At 33.4% G+C, this 13,126-nt stretch overlaps 1 protein-coding gene across 5 annotated transcripts in view; it reads right to left on the bottom strand.

Moving 5' to 3' along the window:
* Positions 1 to 11,802, bottom strand: part of LOC106474907 (spondin-1-like) — an 81,208-nt gene extending 69,406 nt beyond the window's left edge. For all 5 annotated transcript variants that reach the window (XM_022380169.1, XM_022380176.1, XM_022380178.1 and 2 more), the window contains exon 1: positions 11,453 to 11,802. In XM_022380169.1, coding sequence (XP_022235877.1) covers positions 11,453 to 11,702 — 250 coding nt within the window. In that variant the 5' untranslated portion in view covers positions 11,703 to 11,802. The remainder of the gene's footprint in view (positions 1 to 11,452) is intronic.
* Between the last annotated feature and the right edge of the window lie 1,324 nt (positions 11,803 to 13,126).

Below are 13,126 nucleotides of genomic sequence, written 5' to 3'. Positions count from 1 at the left end.
ATTGTTCGAAAATTAACAAATGTGTAGTCTGAAGAACATTTCACTGACTTTCTACTTACGCTGTTAAGAGAGATTTTTTCTTGTTACGTGTACTATTGAACTACATAGAAACGTTTTATCAAAAGAGGCTTAAGAAATTGTCTTTTAAAAACTCAAGAAGTGATACGAGAAGGCTTATATTATCTAACACAGTAAAGCTGTTCTTTATATACTGTTGCTGCCTTGCTCAATTTTTTCAACTATAAGCATATCCTATCAGCATAATCTTTCCAGTCTCATAAGGAGAATAATTAAAATGAAAAAAAATGTCTCTCCACTTATATATTATCAAATCAATATTGCTTTTTACTTAGCTATTTTGGGTGCGTAAACAAAGAGCGGCTTTACTTGTAACCTTTTACAGCGTCAAATAACAAGAACGTGTGGCCGTGTTCCAAGGCAAATAGAAAACTCAACTACCAAGTTACTACTAACCTCACATTTTTATCTAAACTTCTTTTAATTTAACACGACTGTAACCATATAACATAACTAGACCCTTTATTGACTGTTTAATTAATCAAATAAAGATTAAAAATATATTTGGGTTCATCTTGTTTTCTGAATGCCATAACATTATAGGGTCTGGATTTTCAGTTGCAGGTACAGCGTGTTTTTTTGTTACTTTTTTAGTATAAATGCTTACGTCCACAAGCGTTGATTCAGCTGTTGCATTTTTCTTTAGTGCTCTTGGGCTTTACAAACGGTATGAAATGTACATTTTTCATATGATCTTTATGAAAATAATGAGATTCGCTATTACATCGCTTATAACTACAATGTTTCACCTACAGGCGTCGGAACCGGGGGGGTGCAAGGGGAGATACAGCACCCCCACTTTTACATATTTGACTTATATTGCAACTGTAAAGTCTCACTGTAAAATCTGCATGTCTATCCAAGCACCCACATTTTACAACTCCTTCCTACACCATTGGTTTCACCATTTGTATTATCTAACCTATAATCACACGCAGACTCAACTCGCGTCTGACGCGCAACGAATCATGGGAAAAGTTCTAACCAGAATCTAACCTAGTATAGTTACCCACATAAAGAAAATGCCAACAGTGTACATAAAAGGGAGAAAACAAACAGTATTTCGGACATTTACTGTTTCCTGTGTTATTCTTAAATAAAACATTCATAATTTAGTACAGAAAACAGTTGTTATATGTAACAGACAGACCTAGTAGATGTTCCTCTCATTTGTGTTGTCGTTTATTATCTAATGTCAAAGCTAGTAATTAGTTGATATATATTATATGTCGGGACTTACGCCTTAAAATCAACCTTAATTATTTATATCAAATTGCTCAAGGAAACTCCAAAAATGTGTAATAAAATGAGTTACATGTTAGAAACTTATTAACATTTATAGTAAAATACATGTTATTTAAAAGTGTATCCTTCATATTGGTACGAAACGGATTATACATGAACTTGTATACTCTATAACATATGTAGCTAAACATTGTGACACCACTAGTATAAGATTAACTTACAAAACACTAACTACATTTAGATGTAATTTTTTAAGTATTACATCTGCTAGGACAGGTACCATTCTATAATAATGGGCTCAATCCTCAAAAATATAACGCGGTTATTGAGTACCCACATTACTGGATAGTTAAATAGAAATTAATTTTCTATTATTTCAATGTTTTTTATAGTCTTGTTTTAATTAAATCAGAGCTAGCACTACAAACAAGATTCCGTGAGTGATCATGGTGGCGTTCCTACAGATATGGTTATAGTCATCTTGGTAACGTCCAGACGGAAATATGTGTGCGAAATGGTGTGAAAGAGAGCCATGAATGATCATGATGGCGTTCCTACAAATATGGTTATAGTCACCTTGGTAACGTCCAGACGGAAATATTTGTGCGAAATGGTGTGAAAGAGAGCCATGAATGATCATGGTGACGTTCCTATAAGTATGGTTTGTAGTCGTGGACTACACAGTTAAGTCCAGACGAGTATGTGTGTACTTCCCTATTAAATTTTCAAAAAACAATGGCTGAGTAACTAGTTTAATATTAATCATAATGTGATAATACATGTCTCCTGCTCGTTTTCGGTACGTATAACTACATCTATTTTCTTATCTGAAAATATCTGAATCCAATCGGTTTTTCCTTTATTTATTTATTTATTTTTGAAACTTTATATCCGAGACCTGGTATCCAGTCAACTCTACTATTTTTTCTCATCCCTTAATAATGTTAAAATGGCTTTCATTACTCTAAAAAATTACACTTATCTTCAAAAGCACTATCTTTCCTGGAGAGCACTCTGTACAGACCCCAAAGTTAGTACGTATTCACGTGTGGCCACATTGTTTACAATAAATTTATTGTACATTCACAACCCAAAGCAAACGTTTATCATGTTCCGACAGTGCTTTCGATCGACTTAAAGAGGTATTGTTTTATGTTGAACACCCAAGTTCCGGATGTATTTACTAGCGTCGTACGCAACACATTGGCGTGACAAAGAATAGCGACTATTTTACCCGATTGATCTTTCTTACCCTGTAATCTGTCCTGTCTTAAATAGCTTGTGACATTTTAACATTTCACCTGTTTCACCTTTCTAATTTAGCTATATGCTGTAACTTCGTGTTCATCCTTCTTGACTTCCCTTGATAAGCATGCTAGGTTGGCTTTGTCTTAACTTCAATTTTCTGCAAATTTTTGTCATAGAAGTAATCTTGTTTGTTTGTAGTTAAGCGCAAAGCTGCACAATGGGCTATCTGTGCTGTGCCCACCCGGAGAATCGAAACCCGGTTTTTAGCGTTGTACTTATAGACAGTAAAAACATTTTTTAAATCTATACAGATTAGAAACTAGACAGTGTTTAGGAGATAAATACATTAAATAAATCCAAACATGATGCCTTTAACTGATCAAGTGTAGTGCATGCGATCAGTATAAATATTAAAAATAATTAATGCAATTGCATGCACATATAGTATTTCGCAGTATACGGTATTTCCAGTGGCATTGACATTTGGATTATATACAAACAAACCTTAAAATTTTCACAACAAATCAATACAAATAATATATAAATGGAACTCAGTTATGTAAATTTAATTTGATAGTTTTGCAAATTCAAATCAATGAGAAATGCATATTTTGATAATGTAATCAACTAAATTGCGATGTACTTATTAGTTGGTTTGTAAGTTGAAATTACAGGTTTTATTCGTATATAACGTAAATGCAGATCTTGTGCGAGCTCTACCTCTTCTGTTTAATGATGCTCTAATAGTAACACAACAATGATTTAGCTATTATACATAGAGTAACATTAGATACTGCTAGAAATAAGTTATAATAATTTATTACAGAAATGGAATGTATAACGATTAAGTTATAATCATTCATACGTTAAGTGACTTAATGCTATTTCTAACTGTAAATATCCTAGTAAGATCTTACAGTTTTGGGGTAAAATATACGTGGACCCCTTACAAGTCGTTTCGTACAGACTAGAGTTATAAATGAATATAATCCAGCAATATTTATGGACTTACAGTTAAATGTTAGTTACATTATATGGAGTAACTCATGTTACGGGTAGTTCATGTACATGATGTATATTTTCGTACATGACATAGCATGCATGTCATGAGAAAGATTGTCGTTTGCTGTGTCACTTTAAAAGTGGGAAAAAACAAGATTAATTAAAATGCTTCCAAGGTGAGAAGCTGAGGATTAGTCTATATTCTTTGTTCGTTAAGTAGGTCATTAAAAATTCATATAAAACTAAAGAGAAGGTTCATATTTCTTGTAACTTAACTCAGATTTTATTATTTCCAAACAAAGAATAAAATAGTGGAGAAAAAGATTATATATACATGCGTGCTGACGAAATACAAATGTTTAAACCTTGACCGTACAGGTAAATAAGAATCACCACAAACAATAAATTGGTAAGTTTTGTTTTCTATTTCACATTTTGACCAGAATTCGTTCATCTACAGCTCATTACATAATACAGTCCATTACTGAAATGGTTCGTTTTAAATTTAAAACGTGATCAGTGTTTCGTGCTTGTACACTTAATGCTCATTAAACGAACAGATAGTCTGTATTATAATCAGCACGTGTATCGCATAGTATACGTAGCTGTATCATTTACTAGATTCAAAAGTTTACTAGTCTTCGTCGGAACATTTTAGCTCTATGTAGTGTTTGTGTATTAGGTTTTAGAATTTTATTACACTTCATATTACATAAAAACAGAGATAGATATATGTGTGTATATACACACACTATTCGTACAAGTAATTATATCTTTAGTTTCACAATACTATTCATTAAAATTGGAATGTAGTGAAAAATAAGCATTTTAACAAAATTGAAAACATGTTGGTAGTGTGCTATCCTACACCAAGTTTCATTTTTGTAAATAATTTTAATAATAGAAAAATAAATACTTTAAATCTGGTTTAGTTTGAATAATCCACTTACACCTACATATCATTGGGTGACTTTTCTACTTACAGCCTAATGTTTCTATTCATAATATGTTCGTCGGGTTGCAGCGGATTATCCCACGGTGACGCTAAAAATTGGGTTTCTATAGTCGTGAAGTGCTTATCGCAAATAGTTCATTGTGTAGCTTTGTGGTTAACAACAAACAAACCAAAGATAGGCTTATCCCTTACTTTCACTCTTAAGTTCTCAGAAATAAAGGAATGGAATGTCATATTCTGTTTGGATGAGCTACAGAAAGAAAGGATTAAGCTAGTTTGTAGGAACGGGAATTACATGTGTATAACTTTGTGGACAGCATTTTGGTCTTCATGCCGAATACTAAAATCTGACATTTACACTACCTTCACCTAAAAGAGAAAGTTTCTGATTGTAAAATATTGTTCCAAATGCCATGTAGCACTACTCAGAATTCAGCCTAGTTGTTTCATTGCCGTTTCATCTTCCTGGTTTTTATAAAAGCCTTTTCAGCTTGATAATATTCACATAGGAACTTTGTGCAAGCCACACCATAGTTCTGAATGTTACCTGGCCTTTCTTTTTTCTTCCAGGGATCATTTAGTTGTAGTTGCTGCATGTTTCGGGATACTGTCTTACTAAAAGATGAATCCCTGCCCAAAAGATCTTGTTCTTGAGGGAATGACATTAAGGTAAGATATTGCACCTGCCAACAGTCAAAGTGCCATTAAATTTATGTAGATACCAACACCATTGATTGAGATATAGCTCACTCTTACATACATCACCCAGAATTTTTCAGTGTAGGTGTTGTACATTAAACATTATACTGTTCACCCCTCTGTCAGCGAACAAACTATCGATGATTGTTGCCAGGCACTTTGAGTTTATCTATGAACAGCGCCCTCCTCCAGCATTTCTCATCTCATTGTTTGACGTCTGATACGCATCCAACGAGGCTAAATCATGCTAATGTATATATCTTACTGTCCTGGAGGACACATTCATACCTGTACTTACAGCTAGGTCATTGGCCAGATCTCTGCCACGTCAAGAGCATATTCTGCGGTACTTAACATCACTTTTGAAGGGTGGGTTTTCTATCTCAACCACTTTTATTATTAACAGTATGCTAGATTTACCTAACCTATTCAGAGTTTTCGTACATCTCCTAGTGAAATATAAAATTTTGCCTCAAGTGTTCGTCATCTGGCATTTCTATCCTAAGAAATGTGAGTGAATTTATCACTCTACTGCTGGGATTAGTAAGACCGCATTATTTCTAATACTGTATACGTTTCATGTTTTTACGCATTTCTGTAAATAAATAATTATTTGTAGTTGCTAACTTTGAGCATAAAATATATTTGGCCCTAATCTACCAGAGTCTGAATTTGAAAAGTTCGCTTTCATAGCGAAACTTGTACACAGACTTATATTTGAATACATTGTTGGTAGTCCTCGGGGTAGAAGTATATCACAGAAGTACGAGTAATATAATTGGTTCCTAGTGTACCCATGAAGAAGAGAGGTTTATCTTCCTAAAGTGCTCTAGTTGTCGGGTTTCTTTTTTTTTTTTTGTACTTCATTTAATTCTTGATCATATGTGATGTCCTAGTAAAGGCAGCATTGTACGTATGTCTTTTGTTTGTTTTGTTTTAATCTGGGATTTTATTTCACATACTTTATTTTCAAACGCATATCCCTAACAAAGTTATTTCACACATAACTTCTTGTTATTTTCTAGTGCAAAGCTACAAAATGGGCTATCTGCATGCTGCCCACCGCAGGGAATTGAACACCGGATTTTAGTATTGTAAGTCCATAAAGTTATCGTTGATCAAATGGGGGCCTACATATAATTTACTTTAGCTGTCAAAAAAAAGAGCTTGACTTAAAATAGATGGTGGAAAGGCATCATGAAGTTAACTTAGCTAAGCGAATAACTGAATGTAACCACACTATTTCAAAACTTTTCTGGCAACTACATAACTCAAGAAAGCGCTCTCCCCGCTTTCATTCATCCGTAATATCTTTTGGATTACTTGTGTTACATCTGATACACTTTTGAAATATCAGTATCAGCTGACGTGTTATAGATTGGAACCAAACAATTGCTTTAAAACGACGAAACAATTAGTGTCTTGTTTTTGTTCCCTCTCTCGTGTATTTTTGTTGGAAAAAATAATTAGTGGTATTTCAGAATTGCATCAGAGAACAGACATTGTCAAATATAACACTTTCGGATTTATTTTATTTTATAAAGAAATTCCATGAATATCTACGTCATTCATTCTATTATACTAATGTAATATAAGCGAAAAAGAAATTACTGCTTGTGACGCTATTTGTATTCTCAAAAAGTCTTATGTGCTTTTTCCGCGTGCTTACTGCATTCCTTGCTCATGTTGAAATTACGTGTACTATGTGAATTGGTTAAAATGTAGGATATTTAAAATTGCTTTTGGTCTGGAAGTTTAAAGTTCTGCACAAGTCTCATTAAATCTGCTCCGCACGAGTTAATCTAAGAATGAAATCATGAATCGTTCTTCTCATATTCCTGGGTGTTGCTTTCCAAATACATCAAAGACAATGTTTTATACAAGAAACGAGATCATTAGGATGCAAAGACAGTACATTTTGGAAACCTGCATGCTTGAAGTATCAACCTTGCATACCAGTTAAAAAACGCGCAATGAAAGCCTTATTATATCGTCGCATTCTTCTGTTTTTACAGTAGAAACCTATTCATGTGCTCCGTATGCAATCCTTTCGTGTTATTGCCGACACGTTCGTCCTTTAACAACACACCTTTATTGACAATCTTTATTTTCCTTTGATCTTGAATTTTCATTTGATCTTGAATTGCATGTAAAATGCATCTACTAAATTTTAAATTCATCAACAGCGATTTATAATCGTAATGAAAATTATTTTATGTAGAACGTACCATAGGTTTCAACAGACATTTGTCGTCTGCTTCTTTCTTAAGAAGGAAAAATAACGTTATGTTGAAACATGCAGTATGTTTTAAACATAAACTACTTCCCATAAATCGCTGTTGTCCGGTTTACTATTGTATCACCATAATGGGTTTCCACACAATAAGTATGTTTGTTTTTGTTTGTTTGTTTGTTTTTTGAATTTCGCGCAAAGCTACACGAGGGCTATCTGCGCTAGCCGTCCCTAATTTAGCAGCGTAAGACTAGAGGGAAGGCAGCTAGTGATCACCACCCACCGCCAACTCTTGGGCTACTCTTTTACCAACGAATAGTGGGATTGACCGTCACATTATAACGCCCCCACGGCTGAAAGGGCGAGCATGTTTGGTGGGATGGGGATGCGAACCCGCGACCCGCAGATTGCGAGTCGAGCGTCCTAACCACCTGGCCATGCCGGGCCAATAAGTATGAAAAGCAGAGCTTAATTTGAGCCGAACTTCTCTGAATATGAGATCCGGAACATTCTGAATTGATTATTTGACTCAGTAGTCAACTACATTATCACTCTCCAACCTCATCTCAAATTGTAGCTTCAACAAAATTAAATTGTTATCGTTCAAAACACAAAATATTTTCCCACACATCAACATGGATCCAGTAACTTTTTTATTTCTAGAAACTAAGCACTTTGTAAAAGTAAAATTGATGATGATAATGTAGAAAATGCGTTTCTCATATAAAACTTGTAGTATACTGTTTATAATATTAAATTCATAACTTCGCTTAGAGTCACTTTTTATAATCAAGTCACTCAAAAAGTTAATAAGAACGATAGATTGTTTTCGTTTAATCTGTAGTTCGTATCGTAGTGGTACGTAGATCTCTTGATACAATGGAAGGAATTACATTTAACAAACAAGTAGAAAACGCAAATATGTGTGTTATTCCGCGATATACATAAACACTGGATATTATATATATAATTCAATCTCATCATCGCAAATAAATGAGTTTTTCTTTCGATTTATCTCACAGACAGTAAATTAACAAACTGCTTAAAGCTAAAACAGCAAGTCAGAGGGTCGAGATACAATATTCAACTATCCTTCTTACTTCAAGGACGCTCAGAGATTTTAAACAAAGCTTTGAAGTAAACATAATGAAGCACTTTTTTTAGCTTTATGATATATATTAGGGTACATAAGCTTTACAAAATTATCATTGTTTATCAATAAAATCTGCACCAAAGTTTGCTCCACCAAATCTTTATTACCTTTATATAGTCGTCCGATTTCCTTCATTAACGTTTGAGTTTATATGTTTGCATTCGTATTTTTATGGTAAAGATACTAAGGCTATCTGCTGCCTTTTCCAATTTTGAATTACTGACCAGAAGGGGCAACCAGTCAGCAGCGTCCAACCACTCATCATCCACGCTAAGGAATTGACCCTCACTTTTAAAACGCACTCGCAACTTAAAATGCTGGGAATATATTATGATGTCCCTTAGATTCGAACACAGCTTGCAAGCCTGAAATCCAAAGTTGTACCACAAGAACAATCCACGCACCTTCAATTTTAACGTTACGAGATATAAAGACTTTTGATTAAAAAAAAAGTATAGCAGAAAATGGAGTAAGAAGGCCACTTTAACTTTAAATACGGTTTCCATTAATTAAAGTGAATGACATGAAAAAATTAAAAGTTCTAAAATAAACTCTCTTTTTTATTATAGACGTAATTTCTGGTTAAAACAAAGAATGGGCATAGACCTTTATATATATGTGTATATAAATGTGTATGTAATATATTCGTTTTCTCTCTCTCTCTCTCTACAAATACATATATATATAGAGAGAGAAAAAGTCACTTCTTGTGATTGGAGGGGGGAGGCGTTCTACCTATAAGGTTGGATAAAACAGACACCCAAGATGGGGTAAAATGGCGCCCATTCAACTCATAACAACTGCAATTTAAAATAAATGCCTGCCTTTAGTAATTATATTTAAGTCGTCGTTTAAATGCTCCTGACAGGGATCGGCGAAGCCTTGCGCCATGCGTAAGTCGTGCATTATCGCAGGGGAGGGCGTCATACCTAAGCTTCAACTCGTAAAGTAATCGCAGGCTTAAAAAATATGCGAAATTCAACAGGGTTCCTTTTACGAAGCTTACGACTGTCTATAGTTCCTCAATGTTTGAAATCTACGAAGTGGATTTCCCTGAAACATCTTATCTGTACCATAAAAATTCATAAAAAAAAAAGCTGTTCAAAAGAAAATACTGAAGTCGGCTTTGATCAGCCACATTCGCGTCTGTCCGTTATTGTGTTTGTAACTGGGATCACATAAACAATATTTAAACATAATTCACTCTAGAGGGTTTCGTGTTTTGTTTGTTTGTATTTAAGCACAAAGCTACACAATGGACTATCTGTGCTCTGCCCACCTGGATATAAAAATTCGGCTTCTAGCGTCGTAAGTCCGCAAGTATACTGCTGTACCACTAGGGAGTAAACTCTAGATGTCAAAACGTAAAAAATGACGTAGAAAAAGTGGCCATTTTACCGAAGGGGACCGTCTTACCTCACTGTCATTCGCTAATAAAAGTCGTTTAACAAGCAAAACGGTTTGGAAGAAGTTCTCGATAAAAACTTGAAATTTATCAAAATTAATTTGAATTGGAAAAAAAACAGACACAAAGTTAACTAAGTTTATTTAAATTACATCGTCAAACTAAAAAAAATAAAAACTCTCCATCCTCCGCAGAAGAAGTTACTTTTTTTCTAGAGTTTGATGATCTATACTAATGCCTCACACTTGCTACAATAGAATTGTAATGCTAACAAATTAAAGATAAATAAAAAAGATGCTCAGCAATCTATTAAACAAGTAATACATTAAACCGGGTTTTTTCTTGAGTTGCACAAACAATAAGCTTTTATCTTTAAATTTGATCTTCTTTACTCTGTTCTCCAAAGGAAGTAAGGTATTCGAGTTTATCTCTGAAGCTTTCATAGTACAAGCTTGAGGCTTATATTTAAATTAAATGTTATGGATTATGTTTTGCCTGTTTCAGTGCAAAGCTACACAATGGGCTTTCGAATCCTGGATTTTAGCGTTGTAAGTCCGTAAAATTACTGCTGACCCACTGGGGAAACTAACAACCGTCAGAGTTGTGCATCATATCAAAACTGCTTTTAGCCGAAGCTTCTTGATGCATAGATGTTATTATTTTAGCTGTGCAATAACATTACATTTGTTCATGATATCTTTTAAATGGAAATAACTAAAAAATGTTGAAGACCTTCTTACGTAATAAACGACCTTTACAAAATACGGAAGTAAGAGCTTAGCCGATACTACGGTGGTTATTTTCAATTTTAAAATAATTACCAAATATTTGATAAACTTTCTTTATCTTTCCATTTCTCGATTTTCAATTAAGTTAAAAGATAACATTTTCGAAGATCGAAATTATGTTTGATGTTGGAAATAAGTTATGTTTCAATGCTAATGTTGACTGTAAAGTAATGTCCCTATTGTTTTGTTTTCCACGTAACTTGGCTGGAAAAGCACGCGATATTTACGCTTCTTGACCAAACAATGTGTGTTGATATAAAAATTACGTTCACACCTTTCAACAATATTTCCTAAAATAAACATTTTATTCTTCAGTGTAATAATTCTACATCAACTTTTACAAATAATTCAAAATACGATCTGATAAATAATAGATTTTAACAAGATGCACATTTTTTAAAGTTTAACAACATCTGTATTAATAGGAAAAAAATTGGTGCATAGAACTTGTTAAGTGATTTTGTATTTGAATATTTTTAGGGATAAATTTACCATTCTTCGATAATAGTTAAAAGGTATTTAAATATTTACATTCTATAAGAAAAATATTTATGAGATATACAACTATACTCGTATGTAAATGTGTTAGAAAATTATTTCATGAATAATATTTTACAATTCTCAACATTTTGTATGGTTTACTTACTTGTATAAACTTCTCCTGGAACATACTTCTGAGGTTCTCCTGATACCTTTATTTGAAATCCGTTGTCTCCGGGGGTTTTGGGTTTATTATATCCTGAAGGTTCTCGATTACATTTCCTTTGGTAATGCTCAGAGAGTGGTACCGAAGGTTGATATTCTAACTGAATGTTTTGTAGTCTGATCCTCTGTGTCCCTACAGACTGAACAATATTAATAGTAATAGCAGCTAAGGCTAACCAAAAGTGTGTCATAGCTATATAGGATACAGTAAACCTGTATAGCGAATTCTCAAGTTGTAAAGCAACAATGTCTCTTATTAAAGATTCTACTCTCTGACACCACCGTCGCGCGTTGACGTCTGTCGGAAGTATTCCGAAAAACCTGAAACATTATATTTACTAAATCCGCGGGAGTCTATGCGCAAGCGTATATTACTGTCGTATCAGTTTCTGATGGCCCATTGCAGTTATTATATAACCCTGTTGCCAATGGTTGCAAGCTTATTTGTTGACATTTTTCAGAATGCTGAGAAACTTTGACTATTAGTGAAAAGATCTAAACGCCATATTTTTCCAAATTTTCAGTGAGATAAAATCGGATAATAAACGTTCAACGTTAAGTCACACGCCTTACGTTACAGTAAAACAAAAAATAACAAGGAATGACACATAATAAAAATATTTAAGCAAGAACTACAATAGCTCAAAGAGACATTAAAATGGAAAAGTAATAACTGTTAAAATATATAATTTTTCAAAAGAACAGAGTTTAACTTAGATAAATCAACCTTTTTTTTGTTCGAAAAAGCTAGACGCTATTGTTTTCGACACAAATCCTTCCCTGTGTTACTCTTTGCGAAATTATTTTTTTCCAACTATTCCATTAAACATGGCATGATACAAGATTAATTTCACTAACGTAGTAAAAATAGGAAGGGAGAGGGTAATAAGGAAACGTCTGAATGATATTTGTTGTAAAGAAATACAAAGAAGTTCTGTATTTTACATTTAATACTGACATGATAATGTTTACTGTTTAGAAAATAATTTTGAAGCGTCTGCTACTTTTCGAAACAAACTTCTCGAACACTTTTTGAGTTGTGAAAATGAAATTCTGGATTAAGTATCTAAAAACCCTGGGAGATTGGGGCTGTTTAAGAGTCTGTCTGCAACTAATTATATATATATATATATATATATATATATGTATATGTATAATATTGTGAATTTAAAAAGTTAATATCTAGCAACAAATTCCTAATGAAAACTAGTTTATCTTTCATAAACTGTATAGTGTTCGATGTGTTTCAAATATTTTAAGTAATAACTCATTGTGTAATAACTTAAAGTTATCAGAATACGTTTGACCTTAGAAGGAAATTTTCTACCATTCAGAAAAATGCCCCATGGCTGGCTTTAGCAATAACGTGGGGGGGGGGGGGGGTCTATGTAAATATACTGCTTTTAATAAATGAACTTTTTTATATTATAAGTACATTAACGCTACTTCTCATATTGGTTTACAGTAGGTTTCTAAACGATGTCCTAGGTGGCGTGTATTATTAGTCTCAATAATATCTTTGGTTAGTGATTTAAAAGATCAAACGAAAAGTTAAAACGAATCTGTAGAGCTCTTTAGAAATGAGATCCGCTACCACACTTGGGATTTCCGCATT

This window comes from Limulus polyphemus, unplaced genomic scaffold, assembly GCF_000517525.1.
Source record: "Limulus polyphemus unplaced genomic scaffold, Limulus_polyphemus-2.1.2 Scaffold143, whole genome shotgun sequence".
NCBI classification, from domain to species: domain Eukaryota; kingdom Metazoa; phylum Arthropoda; class Merostomata; order Xiphosura; family Limulidae; genus Limulus; species Limulus polyphemus.
Note: the sequence above shows the minus strand (reverse complement) of the source record. Positions and strands in the feature narration are given on the sequence as shown.